General features: G+C 39.7%; 5 protein-coding genes across 5 annotated transcripts; 2 read left to right on the top strand and 3 right to left on the bottom strand.

The window, feature by feature from the left end:
- Nucleotides 1–140: 140 nt before the first annotated feature.
- Nucleotides 141–3,933, bottom strand: GCK72_022051 (uncharacterized protein; the record flags this gene model as incomplete). Its single annotated transcript, XM_053734621.1, has 15 exons — nucleotides 141–310; nucleotides 370–555; nucleotides 606–897; nucleotides 954–1,116; nucleotides 1,259–1,390; nucleotides 1,478–1,729; nucleotides 1,772–1,856; nucleotides 1,904–1,985; nucleotides 2,213–2,261; nucleotides 2,316–2,781; nucleotides 2,828–2,956; nucleotides 3,182–3,265; nucleotides 3,313–3,655; nucleotides 3,703–3,779; nucleotides 3,861–3,933. 15 exons carry the CDS (start codon nucleotides 3,931–3,933, stop codon nucleotides 141–143), a joined length of 2,583 nt encoding a protein of 860 aa, XP_053583534.1.
- On the top strand, nucleotides 2,525–3,667 carry GCK72_022052 (uncharacterized protein; the record flags this gene model as incomplete). Its single annotated transcript, XM_053734622.1, has 2 exons — nucleotides 2,525–2,800; nucleotides 3,365–3,667. 2 exons carry the CDS (start codon nucleotides 2,525–2,527, stop codon nucleotides 3,665–3,667), a joined length of 579 nt encoding a protein of 192 aa, XP_053583535.1.
- A 5,168-nt stretch (nucleotides 3,934–9,101) lies between the features above and the next one.
- On the bottom strand, nucleotides 9,102–10,220 carry GCK72_022050 (uncharacterized protein; the record flags this gene model as incomplete). Its single annotated transcript, XM_003094292.2, has 2 exons — nucleotides 9,102–9,929; nucleotides 10,002–10,220. The coding sequence occupies 2 exons, from the start codon at nucleotides 10,218–10,220 to the stop codon at nucleotides 9,102–9,104; spliced, it is 1,047 nt and encodes a 348-aa protein (XP_003094340.2).
- Nucleotides 10,221–10,774: 554 nt separating this feature from the next.
- Nucleotides 10,775–14,393, bottom strand: GCK72_022049 (uncharacterized protein; the record flags this gene model as incomplete). Its single annotated transcript, XM_053734620.1, has 17 exons — nucleotides 10,775–10,906; nucleotides 10,956–11,081; nucleotides 11,130–11,363; nucleotides 11,412–11,507; nucleotides 11,603–11,712; nucleotides 11,767–11,873; nucleotides 11,918–12,072; nucleotides 12,123–12,184; nucleotides 12,235–12,387; nucleotides 12,432–12,545; nucleotides 12,596–12,721; nucleotides 12,769–12,882; nucleotides 12,928–13,188; nucleotides 13,233–13,388; nucleotides 13,805–13,927; nucleotides 13,982–14,101; nucleotides 14,147–14,393. The coding sequence occupies 17 exons, from the start codon at nucleotides 14,391–14,393 to the stop codon at nucleotides 10,775–10,777; spliced, it is 2,436 nt and encodes an 811-aa protein (XP_053583533.1).
- Nucleotides 14,394–15,195: 802 nt separating this feature from the next.
- Nucleotides 15,196–17,777, top strand: GCK72_022048 (uncharacterized protein; the record flags this gene model as incomplete). Its single annotated transcript, XM_003094296.2, has 10 exons — nucleotides 15,196–15,279; nucleotides 15,861–15,983; nucleotides 16,069–16,359; nucleotides 16,409–16,507; nucleotides 16,562–16,658; nucleotides 16,861–16,949; nucleotides 16,994–17,194; nucleotides 17,240–17,364; nucleotides 17,411–17,574; nucleotides 17,668–17,777. The coding sequence occupies 10 exons, from the start codon at nucleotides 15,196–15,198 to the stop codon at nucleotides 17,775–17,777; spliced, it is 1,383 nt and encodes a 460-aa protein (XP_003094344.2).
- Nucleotides 17,778–18,311: the final 534 nt, after the last annotated feature.

The raw sequence follows: 18,311 nt of genomic DNA, 5'->3' as shown, positions 1-18,311 counted from the left end.
AGGTACTGAAGTTCAAGAAAGTATCAGAACTTAAAATCAAAACAACAAGTTAATGTTACTCCCTTCTTACTGTTCTTCAAGTGCGGAATAACAATTATAACACTTTATTTACCTGCTCATCAAAAATCAAGTAAAAGTTGTCAACACTTCTCAACACAAGTTCCATTATTATTTCTGGCAAAACCAGCTGCACAAATACAACCAGAGAAGCATTGATCACGTAGCGGCACTTTTAGAATTGTTGCCATTCCACATAGATTATCATCCGATACACATTTCGACCATTCCTCATTTTCTGGGCAATCTGTGGCTGAAAATTTTTCATCATTACATAGCTATGCACAAGCAGTGAATGAATTTCTAACGTACTCTTGAAGCAATGCCGATTATGAACACAGGTCCCATTACTATCTAGTTTATAGTTGGGTCTACAAACGCATCCAGGTGTACACATTTCGGTTAGCATATTTTTGTCACAGTCTGTAACCCCAGAGCATAATTGTCGGCATTTTGGAAGGCAATCTGTGTAGTCTTGTGTGCCAAGACAAGTGATATCTGAAAAAAAGTAGGAATTCGATTTTTCACTTCTACTGTGTTTACTATACCAGAGTGATCATGATCCGGGCAACTAGCCAATGTGACACACTTCCCATTTTTCTTTACAAACCCAGGTGCACAAATACACTTTTTGTTGCAGCTCTTGTTTTTAGGTCCAGGGCAACTTGGTTCTGGGTTTTTGCACGTTCCAGCACATTTTTCGCATCGGTATTCCTCATTTTCTCCACAAACTTGCTCTAATGGACAGTCTTTGGACTTGTAGCACTCCCCATCAGACGATCTAACAAAGCCAGAAGAACAGGCACACCCTTGTCCACAGTGTTTAGTGCACATCATGCTCTGGAAATGAAATATTGAGAGACAGATCGAAACTCATTTTGAAGAGAAGAACTCACTACTCCAATTCCAGGGCATTTTTCTTCACTACACTTGTTCAAGCAATCACTCATTGTTTGATTTGTTGGGCAGCTGTTTGGCGGTATCCTAGTTGAGTGGTTTGCCGATCCTCCAGTTGTTCCATTGGTGTGGACAATACTGACACAGGCGACTTGTATTGGACTATAAGACAGTTCAAACAACCTTTCTTTTGCAGCTATGATACTGATATTAACTTAAGAAACATGCTCAACGACTTTAACCTTTTCTATGAAGAAGTACAGACCCGAAACAAAATTCAGTCAAAATCTCATTTAAACCTCACCATGGTGCTTTTATACACTGAACCTCCTGTTCTTCACAGATTTCATTTGCTCGGCATCTCACTACGTCACATCCTTGTCTAGCTGTGGAGTTTTGATGAATGTTCATTGGAACGCACGAAACTGCTTTTGGGCTAAAAAAACAACATTTCAAGATTTCTCGTACTTGTTCCTTGTTGTTCCAGAACAGGGGTTTTTTTACGTATGAAACTTCAACTGACCAGGGTGCAACAAAGCACTGAACCACCGTCTCCTCGCAACTCTCCCCAACTGGGCATGAAACACTAGCACAGCTATTCAGTGTATCATTTTGAGTCATATCCAATACACACATGCCATTTTTCGGACATGGTGGAACAGCACATTTCACCATAGCTTCTTCACATGTTTCTCCAGCGGCGCAACGCATCGTGGCGCATCCTCCAGCAAGATTGTCGACGACGGTAGTATTTACACAAGCCGCGTAAATTTCACTGAATTTTCAAGCTATTGGTACATTATATCTCATTGAGTACCATGGCGGGACGGTACAGTTTCTCTCCAGTTCCTGACATTCTGTTCCAGATGCACATCTTACTGTAGAGCATGGGGTGATTTGGACTGTAATCATTTACTTCAAGCTATTTTTTATTTTCATTTAGTTTTACTATTGATACCAGTGATGTTATCAGAGGAAAGTGGGGGCTTAGGGGTGTCCGAGTAATCTGAAAGTTCAATAAATTTGTCAATCTGTTATAAACCACCAATGCCAAATTAATAACCCAAACAAAAAGATAGAGAAATCATGATTCATTTTTTTATTTGTGACTGGTAAATTAGGTTTTGAAAATAAAACTTAACTTCAACTGAACTTTTTACAGAAAACCAAATTATAGCAGAAAATTAATATCATTTTCCTTTTTGAATGTCACATTCGTTTTGAGTCACGCAAGCGCCAGATCCGTCTCTATAGAAACCATCTTGGCAAACACAACCACCGCCACGGCAAACTGCTGGGCAAAAGCGCTATAATTAATGATAAAATTAGGGTTGAAACTAGATTCATTTAGTTAAACTCACAGGCTCCTCATTACACTTGGTATCCGAACAGCCTGTCTTGCACTGAACATACTTCTCATTTTTTGTTTACATCTTTTATCTGATAGAGCTGGAGCATCATCTAGTGGTTCACATTTAGCTATTGGATTGCATGGTGCCTTGACGCACTGAACTTCGTGGAGCACACATTGGGTTCCAACTAGACAACTGGTAGCAATACACGCATTCTCATGAATGCACGCTGGTCTCAACTCGCAATTGTTCTTATTCCCACAATTGCTTGGCTTGACCATGGCACACCCTGCTGGGGTACCACATCTAGCGGTCATACAGCTGGGACCAGTTTGGCGGGGCTCACGGAGCTGGACGAGTGGCTTGATATTTTTCTTCGGACGGCACTCGGCGATGGGGTGGCATGGAGCCATTACGCAAGTGACTTGAACCAAAACACATTCTTCTTTAGGAGAACATTTGGCAGTGTGGCAGTCTGCAAAGTTCACGTTGAGGTAACTTAAACCTTATTAACAGCTCACTATTAACTTCCAAACAATGTGGCTGAAGCTTGCATCCATTGCATCCAGTTGGCTCAACCATCCCGCACCCTCCCTTGGATCCGCATCTAACATTTGCGCAGGTTATACCTGGTGATGGCACCTCGGGAGCTAAAATAGGAACTGAACTTGAGAAAACATTTAAATAGGAGAACCTGGTATTTTCATACACCTAGCACGTGAATTGACAACTTGGCACTTGGTTCCAGACGGACACAGGACAGTTGAACAAAGAGAAGTGTTGTTGTTAACTTAACGATAGACAATAGTGTTATTAAAACAGAAACAGGGATAGTTAAGACAGGAAACTTAAAAATTCCCGAAAGTTATGTTTACCTGGGATGCATACTGGCTCATTGTTTTGGATGACGCACTTTAGACCACTACGGCAATCGACGAGGTTGCATTGGTCTTCTGATACTGAATATTATTTATGTATGCTTTTTCAAACCATGGAAGCAACATACCAATTGCTGGGCACTCTGAATCCTTTACGCAGGCTCCCTGTTTATTTCTCAGATACCCAGGTTTGCAGGAACACCCAACTTGGCAATTCAAAATGCAGTTAACCAATGGTCCATTTTTTACTGGGCACTTTTTCTCGGTACATGGATTATGACAATCGTTAGCTTGCTCATTGGTTCTACATGTCAAATTCGCCGATGGTGGTGCTGGAAGAGTTGGAGCAACTGGTGCGGTCGTGTTCGCAACTACATTGCACTGATCTTGAGGGACACATGCCTTATCGGATCTTCTGAAGAATCCTTTATCGCATTGGCAACCAACAACACATTGAAGAGTGCAAAACGACTGCAAAAATAAGTAAAGCATTTTAAGGGATATTGGGAGGGACTAACTGGATTTGGGCTACCACAGGATGGCTCACAAGCGGATCCACATGTTTGGAAGGTTTCATTGTCTTTGCAGTCTTGATCTGAAATAAGGAAACTATACCCTCCACGTTCCAACGTTTAAGATTTAGGATGTGTATGACAAATTCTCAAACACTACTCACCTCTTGTAGACGACAATTGTCCACTAGCCAGTCCAACAAACAGGAAAACTCCGAAAAGCAGTGTTAACTGCATTTTAGAATTGAGAAGAACTGTAAAATAATGGAATCATGTCGCTCTTTTATACTTTTCCACCACCAAAGTTTGGAAAGCGACACAAACATAAAATCCGTGAAAAAGAAAGAGGGGAGAAGGAAAAAAACAACAAAGTCAAAAGACCAAGAAGAGACCACACATCGCAAAATGTTTATATGAAGAGGAACTAAGTCTGGGAAAAGTTTGCAAGGAAAATCAACAAAAAGATCATCATGAGAATAGAAAAAAAACTTGGGAAACTTGACTGAACATTTTTGCTGTTTTTTGATGACGCATTTTCTTTAGGTCTATATAACTACCCGGTTGTCCAGAAACTATTTCTGCTTGAAATCTTCCGAGAACATATACAAAAATTCTCATAGAATTAAACTGAATCCTAGCGTGTGACACATGTCCACTAAACAATATGGCAAACACATGTAAAATTATATGCGTCATGAAGCTCTACAACTCAGAATCTCTTTTTCTATTTCTTCATTCCGTATTTTTTTAAAGAATCAAATGCACGAATAAACCGATTATCCCTATCAACAACAAAAAAATCAAATGTTCATCTTCTTCGAGGTTATAGAGCAGATTAGTCCCAGATTCACATCAAAATACAAACAAATATGTTTTTGAGTCTTTTTTCCAAAGAATATGCATAATCTGAGATTTAAATATTAGGGGGGTAAAATATGTATTACGAAAAAAAACAAAAATTTCAGAATTTCCAGAAGCGGCGTTATCATTTTCCGGTTTTCAAAAATTCAAAACTTTACTCGTGTGACAGCGTGTCAAAAAGTGGAAATAAAACAAGAGAGGGATTAATATAGAAAATTCGAAGGGTTAATCGTTTTCATCATAAATAAATCTCTTCCTATTTTTTGATCTTTTCAAATGGTGATGTATAACCATAGAAATTGGTAGGGAACTGGAAAGAAAATGAGAACGTTTCAGAAAAGAAGATTCAGGAAAGAAAACAAAATAGAATTGAAATAATAATACATTCTAAGGTTAGGCTCGCACTATAAACTAAATCAATATCCAATTTTATTTTATTTCTTGCCGAAAAAATTAAAAAAATCAAGCCCGAATAAAGAATAAGACACGAATCAGAAGAAAAATGTTTCCTTTTATACCAACATGTATGTCAATAACGTCATTCATATTTTCAAAGGGGGGCAGTCAATACACTAACGACCTTGGCTGTCTCCGAATGCACCTGTCGATGAGGCGACAAATGAAAAGGTACATCGAGAAACCAAAAAATCATGTTCGATTCGCCAAACGTTTTGCTTGTTCTTATGACCTATGGTTTTTTAAATATTCGATTCGAAAAGTTTCGGTGTAGGATTTCGTTTCCACGCGGTGGTTAAGTTCACCACAGAACAAAAAGTAGATACAAAACTAGACAAGACTCACTACAAATTATCCTATGAGTCACCCCTTTCTCATGAAATGTTGGTGAAAGAGTAGTCGTGATGTCATTAACAAGGCGAGATCAATTGAAAATCAGCAAAACTAAATAAGCGAATAAGCTTTTTGTATTTCTGAACTCATGGTGACAAGTCTAAACAAACATTTTTTAAGTTCACACAATTTGAGTTCACCGAAAACACAAGTAAATGGTCAAACTGGCTAGCCGCCAAGCTGTTTAACATAGGAAAAGAAAGTTGGGATCGATGTATATGTAAAAATCGGAAATGTTAATTAATATATCTGCCTTTAACCATCAGAAGCTGAAAATAAAAAAGATCAACAATGTTTTTAGTGGTGTCACTGATTGTGAAACTGAACACTCAATTTATGTTGTTGACAATTCTTTATAAGGGCGCTCCTGCAATATCTAATAAAAGTAAATAATTCAAAAATCTTACAAATAAACGAAAATGACACGAAAATGAGCCGGACTGTTTCCTTTTAAATCTTTTCATCTACAAGCTGTCTTTATCAGGCTTGGCTTTCAAAAAATATCGTTGAAAGCGCGGAGTAGTGCTCGATGTGAGGCTTTCAAAGATAATAATTTCAAAAATGTTACAGTACACGCAAAGGTTATTTCTGTGAAAATGACCGACTTGGACAGTGTGTTTCGGTGTCACCTTGTCCGATAAGCTATATTTGTATGGACTGAACAGAGCAAAAATATTACATCATTTTTGTAATTGAGAATATTTTTGTAGAGACACTACCATGAAAGTTACAGGCAATCAAAGCAATTTCACCTTGAAGCCGACTAATTTCAGTGCATATTAGCGAAATTTTGGAGTTTTTCACTTTGACATCCTAGAACTTTCAAGATAGAGTGCCTACAGAAAAATTGTCAACTACAAAAAAGATGTGATCTTTTTGCTCTGATCAGGTAATACAATGTTAAGCTTGTCGGACAATCAAGTGACACCGAAATACACTGTCAAAGTTGCCCATTTTTCACTGAGAACAGCCAAACTGTGAATGATAATTTTTGACAATCGGGGAGCAGGGAACTATCAACTTTTTGAGCTCTGTTCTATGTGTTTTGTAGTTGGAAAGGACAAACGATTCCTCTATCATTATATTCAAAATACTCGAAAGTATGTACCCATTTTCAATTTAGCTGCATTTAGTTGCTTATTAACATACAACCGTGATACATCTATAGCAACATCAGAAACATATTCGTTTTTCAAATTTTCAGACCAAAGATTTTCCTAATATGTCAAAACGTAAAATTTCGAAAAACAAAGGGCATCACAGTATCAAACCCACTCATCCTCTTTTTCTACCTCACCAATCCTAAATCCCACTATTGTTTTTACTCAGTCTTGTCTAGATTTACCTCGTATCGACCGGCTTAACTTTGTTCAATATAAAATAACAAAGTTTGATGTCACTTGACATCGGAAACAACAGAAAAGGAAATGGTCGCTAAAATATGTCTAGGTGTACTGTATTTATATTTCCACCTTGCTTTTTTTCTAAGGATTGTGGACAGCATTGGTGAGTTTCAGTTTTAAAATTAACAATATTAAATTTTCAATAATGCGCGTTAGATTTTTTTAAATTTATTAAATGTTTATAATAAAAACTTGTTTCGTTAAATTACAGATCCTATAATGGGTTCCTCTGTAACCACTCCAAAACCTGGCACAATTTCTCCCTTTGGAAATGAGACTTTGCCAGGTCTTCCAGGAGGCTTCACTCTACCAACTCTCAATCTGTCAAGCTTTACATTGCCTACATTTGCTCCAATAAGTCTTGCCAACTTTACTGTACCAACATTCGGCACCCTACCACCTTTGAATTTGACATTCCCCGCTTTACCAACAATTGCTCCCTTTAACTTAGCTAACTTCACATTCCCCACTCTCGGCAGCATGGCCCCTCTAAATCTTTCTCTTCCTACATTGCCAACAATGGCTCCACTCAACTTGTCAGGTCTCCCGACTCTACCTTCACTAAATTTGGCCAGCCTTACTCTCCCCACCTTCGCCCCTTTAAACCTATCGAATCTTCCCACCCTGGCTCCATTGAATCTGAGCAACTTTACTCTGCCTACTATGGGTACCTTCCCTACTTTGAACCTTGTAAACTTTTCAATCCCAACTATGGCACCATTGAATCTGTCAGCTCTTCCAACTTTACCACCAATGCCAACTATAGCTCCGTTGGGAAACTTCACATTTGGCCCATTACCAACTATGGCAAGTTTTTTCAATATGACTATGCCGAGTTTGTTTGGCAGTGGGAACACCACCTCTGGATCCATTTTTCACAGTAACGTGACACTTCCAACGAGTGATCTCAAAAATTCTACAGCCACTCCAGTGCTGTTAGGCGACATTACAGTACCCCATTTCGGAAATATGACCACCACTATGCCAGGAGGTGTTCCACTCATGATGACCACTACTAAATCAGGTGGTTCCACCCGTAAGTAATCGTAAATTAGATCTCAATAAAATTTGAAACTTGAAACTTCTCCCAATAATAGAGCGTTTTTAGTCTGTGGATCTACCACCTGCACCACTGATCAAGTCTGCGCCTCCCCATGGAATGCAACTCAAATTTGCAATAAACGACTCCCAGATCGTCGCTACTGCATTGATAATCCTTGTGCTACTGGAATGAAATGTTTTGACAACACGACCAGCAACGCTTACACTTGCTATACCAAGCTTGGTATAGTACCTCTTTAATTTTTCAAGAAAATAATTTATATTGTATTAGATGGCGCCGCCGGAGAATGTTTGGGAATTCAATGTTCTCCTGGAGACATCTGCTATCAAGTTATGGGACAACAAGCAAAGTGCATACAGTTGCATCGTAAGTTTGAAGCCTGCAATGCATGTTTTCATAATTCTGTTTTTTTATCAGAAGCACCACAATGCATCGGTCAAAACGAGGAGTTTTCCGCTTGTAAATCCGGTTGCGAGAGTACCTGCTCTACGCCATTCCCACCATGTATGAATTCTACAACTTGCACTTCAGGGTGTGCTTGTATCAGAGGATATGTGCGATTAAATGGATTATGTGAACTTATGAACAAGTGCCCAACCACCACGACTGGATGTAGGTACTAAAAGTGGAGAACAGGAAGAAAAATAATCATTTTCAGCGGTGACATGTGGAGGTGCCGAGGAGTACGTAGCCTGTAAACCGGCTTGTGAGAAATCATGTTCTGGGATTCCAAATAAGGTAAGGTGTGGATGTCAAGGAGTTGTAGTGTACCTCACTTTACAGGCCTGCCAACTATCTCTCAACTCTACCACTATTGCCCCAACTACTTGCACACCTGGGTGTAGTTGCCGTCCCGCTTACAAAAGAGACACTGATAGTGGACAGTGTGTTCACGCCAGACAATGTTTTCATAGTTAGTCCTCTACTTTTTTTCTGCTAACTATTTTTGAACGTCTTATTTTCAGCCACTACTTGCGGTCTTAACGAGTCATGGTCCAAATGCCACAACTGCGAGAGTATGTGTGGTCAAACGGCAAACCCTAGCTGCAAAGCATGCTGGAGTGGGTGTGGTTGCATTCAGGGATACTCTAGAAGCACCAGTGGAGTTTGTGTAGAGTCTACGAAATGTTCATAATTCGATATCGAATACTTATATGCTGTATAAAGTGGCTGATGTAATGAGAATGTTCAGAATTTTTATTTGATTGATAAGCTGTTTAATGATTGGTTTAATATCCTGGAGCAACTCTTGGTGGTGGGCAGTGATCACATGCTCCTTGTCCTCCGGAACCTCCATCTTGACCTGGTTGTCCTGGTCCTCCGGCGGCTCCTGGTTGTCCCGGCTGCCCATCATCTCCAGGTGGTCCTTGTGGTCCTGGTTGTCCACCGGATCCTTGTCCTGGACGTCCGTCTGGTCCTTTTGGTCCTGCTGGCCCTGGTGGTCCTGGTGGTCCAACACTACCTGGTCCTTGAGTGACTTGTCCTGGTGCTCCTGGTGCTCCAGCCTCTCCTGGATGTCCATCTTGTCCTGGTGGTCCTGATGGTCCTGGTGGTCCTGGTGGTCCAACTGAGCTTGATGTGTCAGCTTGTCCTGGAGCTCCTGGTTGTCCTGGTTGTCCAAGTGGTCCGGGTGGTCCTGGTGGTCCTTGTCGTGCTGGTGCACAAGTCTGGCAGTCATTAGCTTGTGGTCCTCCGTATCCGGAACCTCCATCTCTTCCTGGTTGTCCTGGTGCTCCAGCCTCTCCGTCTCTTCCTGGTTGCCCATCGGATCCTGGGAATCCTGGTGGTCCTGGTGGTCCGAAGATGCAGATAGACGAGGAAGTTTGTGGTTGTGGTTGATAAATTGGCGCTGCTGGACGGTAGACTGGAGCTGGCTGTGGTGCTGGTCTTGGAGCGTATCCTCCGTAGCCTCCACCTTGATGTCCTCCGTATCCACCACCACCTCCTTGATGTCCACCATATCCTCCGTGTCCTCCAGCATATCCGCCTCCTCCTCCAATTGGTCCAGTGACGTATTGTCTCTTGATGCGGGATTGTTTTCCGGTGAAAGATTCGATCTGGAAACAGGAACAAAAGTTCACTGGGCGTCAACAACCATCATTCAGCTCTCTACAGCTTCTCTTACTCACTTTGTTCAACTCATCCCAAAGATCATGAGATCTCAAGACGCAGAACTGCAATTCGTGTTCCAGCGAAGATTGAACAGTCTGTGCGTGACTGAACAAAAGTGGGAGGAGCATGATGGAGGTTCCCAGAGAGAACGCCGTGATGGTGACTGCTCCGAGTGCAATTGAACGGAGGGTTCCGATCTCGGACTCCTTCCGGAGGTACTCTTGTTTCTCCTCCATCTGGAAAAAAGTTCGTGAGAAATATGTTGCAGGTTTAAAAAGTTTGGAAAAAGAAAAAATATATAAAATCAAACCAAAGCGAAGACAAGAAGACAGAACTTCCTCCTGGTCATCTCCCATCACCGCCGCGGTTTATATACGGAATTCCTGGCAGTTAGCCCATTTTCCATTTAGCTGTGCCGCGTCAAGGACACTATCATGTTGTCTAACATCTCTTCTTTTTACGTGCTGCTTCCGAATGAGGAACTGGTTTTTATTATTTAGAAACGAATTTTGTTGTTTTTTTAGTTCGGGAAATTCTGATTTCGATGAGAGATAGAAGGAAAATAAGTGACCTTGACGCGTTTACGGAAAAACGGTTTTTCTTCTTCTGGGTTGTGACTTCCTATTTCTCTGTCAATTTTCTTATCGAGTACGTTTTGGAAGCAACCAATATTAGAACATCAATGATCCCATTTGTATTTCAAATTAGGCAGAGAAACAAAATTAAAAGAGATTGAAAATAAGAAACCAAGTGACACTTTCATTTCAGTATTAGATTTTCTGATACAGTCTTATTTATCATACTTCCGACAGCACACCATAAGCAATCCGAAGAACAGAAACGCCACTTCAATAAAAGTGACTAAATTTATGCCCATCAGAACACCAAGTTGACCGCCCAGCTGAGATAGAAATTTGTTGAACTGGAATTTTTAAAAATTCTGCAAAAACTCAAATTACCTAAATACTTACGTCCATAGCTGGCGTTTCAGCGTAAATCTTAAAATCTAATTGTGGCAGGACAACATTAATCATCAAATTATCTACATACTGTAGCTGACAAGCCTGGACATCGGAAGCGACTTGACAGGATACCGGCTGGAAAACTATACAGTTGGAAAGGTTTCTACTTTCTCTTTAACTCACCAAATTTACAAAATTAGCTTTGCTCCAAGTAACCGAATACTCCTGATTAGAACATGGCAATGGACAAACACATGTTGGCCAAGTGGATGGATCCCCAGCGAGTTCGGATGCGTCAGTGACACAACTTCTCTCTGATAGTTGGCAGGATGTAGCGTTGTCAGCTTTTGGATACCGTGGGTCCATGCAGTTACATTCTTGTTGGATACGATCTTGATAACATGTTCGAAGACAACCCTAAGTAAAATGGAGGGTTAAGGGGTTCAGTAAAATTGAGATAATTACATCAGTGGTGTATGATCCAGGGTAGTAGTAAGCTTTAACCTCGGACGTTTTCATCACACATTTTCCGTACCGACCACCAAGACGAGTGTATCTAGTCTGAAAAATCAATTTTATTTGAGACTCCGAGTGGTCTAACTTATCATGAAAATATTAATAGTAGATTCTGCATTGGGTTCGGCATTGTACCTTACGGATTCTGAGAATACGTACTCATCACGGTTATGAATGAAAACGTTGATTGCTGCAGTGTCGTACCATGGAGCATACTCGTCTTGTCGAGTTTTCATGAAAGCTTGGATACCTGAAATTGAGAAACGGTTTAGTTACAAAATCCCTACAATATCAGTTACAGCACCTCCATGTCGCCCTGGCCTCCTCATAAGATACGTAAAATTTTGCTCCTGATGGTTGAACGTGAAACAGTTTCCCAATACCACATCATTCCACATATGAATGTCTTTCCTGTAACAATTAAAGTCAAACCTTTTTACGTTAACTGAACCCACGTCATATCCAATCGCTGATCCTCAAAGCTTATCCAATTAAACAAATCATTGACATCCCAACTGAGCTCAGATCTTTCGCTATCAGTGAGCAGACCAGTAATAAACGGGACCATGTCTTTAATTTGAGAGGGGTTTTGCATGAGATCATTCAGAAGCTGGAAATATAAGTTATAGAAAGTCGTGCTGGCTATAAAACAGAGTTTACCCCTATCATGGTGAGATCTACATGACCATAGATTGCCATCAGAACGTCTTTGATTAGAACATCTTAAAAATAGAATACCGAGTGGTGAGACAGACAGGCAAAGAGAACTTACTCAAATCACAGAGAGTGTCAGTCCATTTGTCACTACAGCTACATGTAAACGTATTTATTCCCTTAGTGCAGTTTGCCATATCATCTTTTGTGTTGCATGGTGATTTAACCCACTGATTCTCCGAATTTTTGTAAGGGACACATAAATCGATTACTGAAACTTTATTATTGCATAAAGTAGCTTGCTAAAAAGCTTACTTGTGCTGCAATTTAATCCAGTTAGCCCTGTTAAACAAGTGCAATTGTAACCTTTGAACTTTGGAGTGCAGGTACTGTTGTATTGGCAAGGATCGGGAACACAAAAGTCAATCACTGAAAAATAAAAACTGACAGAAAATTGCAGAAATTTCAGATAAACGTACTTGTGTCACAATTCACTCCAGTCCAGCCATCGTCACACTGACATGTAAAGTTCGGAGTAATGCCATTCACAGTAGTTGAGCATTTTCCATTGACACACGGATCTCCATAGTTGCAACGGTTGATTTCTAGAAATTTGAAGCGGTGTGAGTGTCACAAGATTTAGAAAACTCACGCTCACAATTATTTCCAAAATACTGATCCAGACAGTTACATTTATAGCCTCCATTATTAGTCTCTTCACAAGTCCCACCATAAAGACATGTAGAAGCAGTGCACACGTCGGCATCTAAATTATTTAAGATTTCACTCGAACTCAACAAGTAAACTATACATTCGCAGTTTGTACCGAAAAACCCATCATCACAGACACATGTATATTTATTATACTGTTCACGTAGAACACATGTTCCGTTAACGCACGGACTCGGAGTACACGCAGGAGCAACCGGAGTATCGCATTGTCTCCCGGTCCAAAGTGGTCCACATGCGCATGCATAGCCATCCGTGACATCACTAGCCCAGTTAACACATACTCCATTTCCAATATCTGCATTGCATAGGGTAGCGTTCTCACAGGGATTTGGATCCGTTTCTGAACTATTTCTGTGAGGGGTTTGTTTGATTACCTGCTCTTACCAACTGTTCCAGCCTCGTAGACAATACATCTGGAACTTAACTTTCCACAATACTCGGAGCTGTTACCGCCGCAAGTCTTCCGGCAGTCACTGTCCATATTTGAGGTGTCATTAACGATCGGACTTTCAGATACCATACACCAAGTACCACAGAGGGCTGAAATTTTTGATAGTGTAGTAGAAACACAATAACTCACTTAAATAATTCATAGTGACTGTAGCAGTGCTCTTCATTTGTGCGTAATCATTGCACTTTGATGATGTCATTTGATTATCCGCATATTTTGTCTGAAGAGCGCCAATCGAAACAGTGTTGTATTTATAACAACCGTCAAGGACAGGATCGGCTGGAATTATGTTTCTTCTAAATATTATTAATTAAGTAAAAAAAACTCACTATCTATTGTGTTTTCTAATTCACATTTTCTGCCCTGATAACCGGTTTTACATGTGCAGAAATAATTAGAGTCATCCAGGATCATGGAGCAGTTGCCACCATTTTGACAATTGACACTCATGCAAATATTGTCCCCTATAAACAAATCATAGTGCACACTTCGGGTTTTTACTAACATTCACAATTGGTTCCAAACTGTTTATCCGTGCAAATACAACTATATCCGGTTGTGGAATTTTCTGCAGCAACACATGTGGCACCTTGCCGACATGGTGATGTAGCACATGCGGATCCGACTTCTAAAATAGGTTGATAAACGTAGATCAAAACAAAAGGTCATTGTTATTGTTCACCTGAATCACAATTATCTCCAGTCCATCCAGGTTGGCAAGAGCAATCATAGCTTTTAATTTTTGAAGTGCACGAAAAGCGGTCAGCATTTCCACATGGATTATTACCACATTGATCAGTTACTTAATTGCTATTGTTTATAATTATGCCAGTCGAACTTCACTTACTTGTATCGCATGGCTCTGTCCCGTTAGTTGTACCATCTAGACAATAACAGTTATCGGGGTCACACCCGTACTGGTATACTGTCGATACATTAGTAGAGGTGACCAAAGTGGTTGTCACATCCGTACAAAGACCAAAATTGGGACATCCATGAGGAGGATTAGTGGAAGCCGCGATGTAGGATACCGTCTGTTCAATACTCTCAGGAAAGTGCTGAAACAGTAGTAACAAAAAAATGAGGGGAAGCATGAACGCTAGTGAACGACTGAAATTGAGAAAAAAACCAAAGCTTGGAAAAAAGAGAGGCTTAGGTGTCATGAATTTTTGATGATTTATAACAATAGATGTTTCCATGGAGTTTTGACGCTTTTCACTTCACAACGGAGTCGTGTATTATTTATGAGAATGATGAAACGAAAAGGAATAGATAATCAATTTCTTTAAAAAACTATTATAGTATTTAAGAAAAGTATTGTAAAATATAATTGCACAGCAGTGTGAGGGGTAGAGTCCGCAACATACATAATTGATTTTTTTCGCCACGTGCGTCGCGGTTTGTACCAAAGATGCGACAAATAAACGTTAAAATCCTTAGCACACGTATTTTTTGGCAATGTACCTGCCGTTGTGCGATGGAATGCGTTTCCGCGACCTTACGCCTATGTATGTTTCCTGAATGAGCCAGATCCACTCCTCTTTTGAGCCAGGTTTCTCGATTTCAAAAAATCCAAACCCAGAATGTGCTCCATCTGATAAGAAACTCTTCCATTTCTTCCATTCCTTCGGCTTTATATTTATTATCTCATCTTTTCTTTTCCTTTTCTTTTCTCTTCTTCATTTTTATTTCATCCTCCCTCCATTTCCCCTACAACCACAGCTGTCGTCAAAACTGCCATGCGCCCTTAAATTCACTCAGTTTTCCTCCCATCCCAAATCTTGAGAAGTGGTGACAAGTGGTTCTGGTGATAGATTTGTGACAAGAGACGGCCCCAGTTTTTTTCGTTACGTTTCTTCTTGCTTTGTTTTTTGCGGGAGTTAGTAGTGGAGAAGAATGGCAAGTTTTTTGAAAAAATTGGTTGAGCACCGATCGAAGTCTCCACAAAAGAAGAATTCTCATCCGCCGGATAATAAACAAGTAAGTCAAGAATTTTTTTGCGATTTTGTTTCGAAATCATTTACAGTACCGCTCAAAAAGTTATCAACTTTGGCTGTTTTCAGTGAAAAATGACTTAGTTTGATAGTGTATTTCGGTGACACCTGATTGTTCGATAAATTCAATTTTGTTTGAGCTGAACAGAGCAAAAATAGCACATAATTTCTGTAGTTGACCTTTTTCCTGTAGATATTCTGACTTGAAAGTTACAGGTTGCGAAAGTGAAAAACTCCAAAATTGATATGCACTGAATTAAGTCGGTTTCAGGGAAATATGTTTTCGATTGCCTGTAACTTTGAAAGTAGTGTCCCTACAAAAAAATGGTGTGAAATTTTTGCTCTGTGCAGTCCATACAAACGTGAGTTTATTGAATAAAAATGGTATGAAATTTTTGCTCTGTTCAGTCTATGCAAACGTGAGTTTATCGAATAAAGGTCTCACCGAAATACACTATCAAACTTTGTCAGTTTCCACTAAAAACAGCCAAAGTTGATAACCTTTTGAGCGGTTCTGTATGTATATAACATCTGATCTTTCAAAATTCGTATTGTTCATTTTTTCAGTCCTCTCGCCAAAACTTCAATCCATATGCCCCGTATGCACCTGTCTGCTACCTCCCACTACCACCGTCCCCGACACCAAACAATCACACACACCAAACAAAACATAGCAGTAGTCGGTCAAATGTGAGTTTACATCTTTTTTTGGGGGTTATAAACTACAGACACCTACTTTTTCGCTGTAGTATATTAAAAGTTGGCATAGATTCAGGAATCCTTTGGAATCCATAGTTGGAATACTGAACCCCGGGAAATCGATGACGTTTTCTACCAACAGAAACCATCACCGGTCTTACCAAGTTTCGAAGCACCCATACCAGGACCCCTGATGAGAGCCAGATCTCATTCTCCAAGAAAAATGAAAAGGGAATCAAACGATGAAAGAAAGTTCAAGAGTAAATCAAAATCTCCACAAAAGAAACCTGTTACTGTAATTAGTCAATTGGATTATTTAAATTCTCAGTGTCATTTGGAAGGTTGTCGAGCTGATGTGGTGGTAAATGTGAGTAAAAAAGACAAGCTACAAGTTGTGCCGTTAAAAACTTTTTTAGTCTACTCGATTTATGCTTTGTCGTCACCAACTTTGCCATGCTTCCGTATGGTTCAAAGATCTGTTAAACGGGAGCAAGGAGTCTAATAAAGATTACCATGTGAGACTAGTCGAACTTCTCGCTATGTAAGTCTAAGACCTTATTGTTTTTCAGGTCAACGTATCGAACCTCTCCGACCCCTCTCCGTCTACTCAATTCAGGTGGTTTGTCGAATCCTGCATACCTTGCCCAGCACTCAAAGATATATCAGGTAAGTCAAGTTTTTCTGTTTTGGCATATAACCGGTATACCAACTTTGTCTTTTTGTGGACTAGCCTTTTCTGTTTTGCTCCAATTCCCCTATAAAACCTTTTAAGTCTGAAACACTACAATAGGAAACTAGTGTAGTTTTTCCGACTTGAAAGGTTCCAGGATAAAAGCCACAGAAAGCATAAAGTCACTGTCTTTTCCAGACGAAACTCTCGAAACTTGTATGAGGCTATCCCAACGGTTTCAGGCCAAAGGACTAGAATTGCGGTGTATGAAGTATCTGATTGAAAATGTGAGTGCACCGAATTGCTTCCAAATACAATCAGACACTTTTAGGTTCATCAACGTCAACCTATTGTCGCGTTATGTTGGCTAAATTGGGCACTAAAACACAACTTTGATACTCAAACTCATGCTGCTCTGCTTCCCTCTGTATCAAGGTTATCTCTTAACGCACTACAGAGACATCGACATATGATTACGGAACATATCTATTCGGATATCATTACCGCAAAGTTGAGAGCCACGTATGATAAGGTTGAATATCGGTTTGAGGCATTTTTTAAATAAAAAATTTTTCAGACTGTGCAAGTTTTTCTAGCTATTCACAAAATTGATCATTTTTCCGTCGATTTTGACACTTGTCCGAGATGTAAACGGACAAAAGATAATGGAATGAAGATCAAGGTTCATTGCGATCCCTGCAGGTATAACCTTCAGAATGTTTTAAGAAAACCCCGATTCTATTTCTAGAAAACAAGTTGGCTGTGATCGGTGCTATCAGGAAGGGTGTGAGATCAGTAATCGTGCAGGAGAGGATCTCCAGGCCTTCTTCAAATGTCCACATGGAATGACACCTATAAATGACACGACAGATGATTGTCAGTGTCAAATACCGTATATGGCACAATACTTAGGTGAGTTTTATTTTTCACAACTTTATACTTCTTATAAAATTTTAAAAAGGTTTATCACTGACCACATTGATATTTTGAAATTCCATTTTCCAGGCAATCAACCTACAATGCGATTCCAAGAGAACAATGACGAGTACATGGTTCCCACGGACCAACTATTAAGAAACGAACGGAAAAATAAGAAAAAATATCGAGAGAATTGATTTGGTGCCAAGACACATTCAAAACAATATAGTATTTTTCAATTTTTAACTGGCGTGGTCGTTCATCTGTCGGATTCAAACAATATAAATCTTTAAAAATCCATATTAAAAAAAACAATTTTTAAAGTTTTCATATTTGTCCTACATATAATAACACATATTTAAAATGATATGCAACAAAAACCAAACTTTCTACAAAAAAGGATTTGCCGAATCAAAAGATCGATTCTCACATAACATATTTTCATCTAGTTTCATTATCGAATTGCGTGGGCGCCCCAAACCAACCACCATTTTCGGATTATCCGTTCTTTTACTGTTCTGTCTACATTTTTGATGTTTAGCATGTTCTATCTATGGTTTGTGGTGTTATCTATTGCAGCAGATGTTTTTAGTTTTTTTAAAGTGTATCTTTTTTATTTTTGGGCATTTGAACTGTTTTTCTTTAGTGTCGCTCAGATTTCAGCTTACTGTGACATCAAAATGTTTCTTCAATTACATACGTTTAAACCCAGTTTAACTCCAAGTTTTCAG

Source organism: Caenorhabditis remanei, chromosome V, assembly GCF_010183535.1.
Source record: "Caenorhabditis remanei strain PX506 chromosome V, whole genome shotgun sequence".
NCBI classification, from domain to species: domain Eukaryota; kingdom Metazoa; phylum Nematoda; class Chromadorea; order Rhabditida; family Rhabditidae; genus Caenorhabditis; species Caenorhabditis remanei.
Note: the sequence above shows the minus strand (reverse complement) of the source record. Positions and strands in the feature narration are given on the sequence as shown.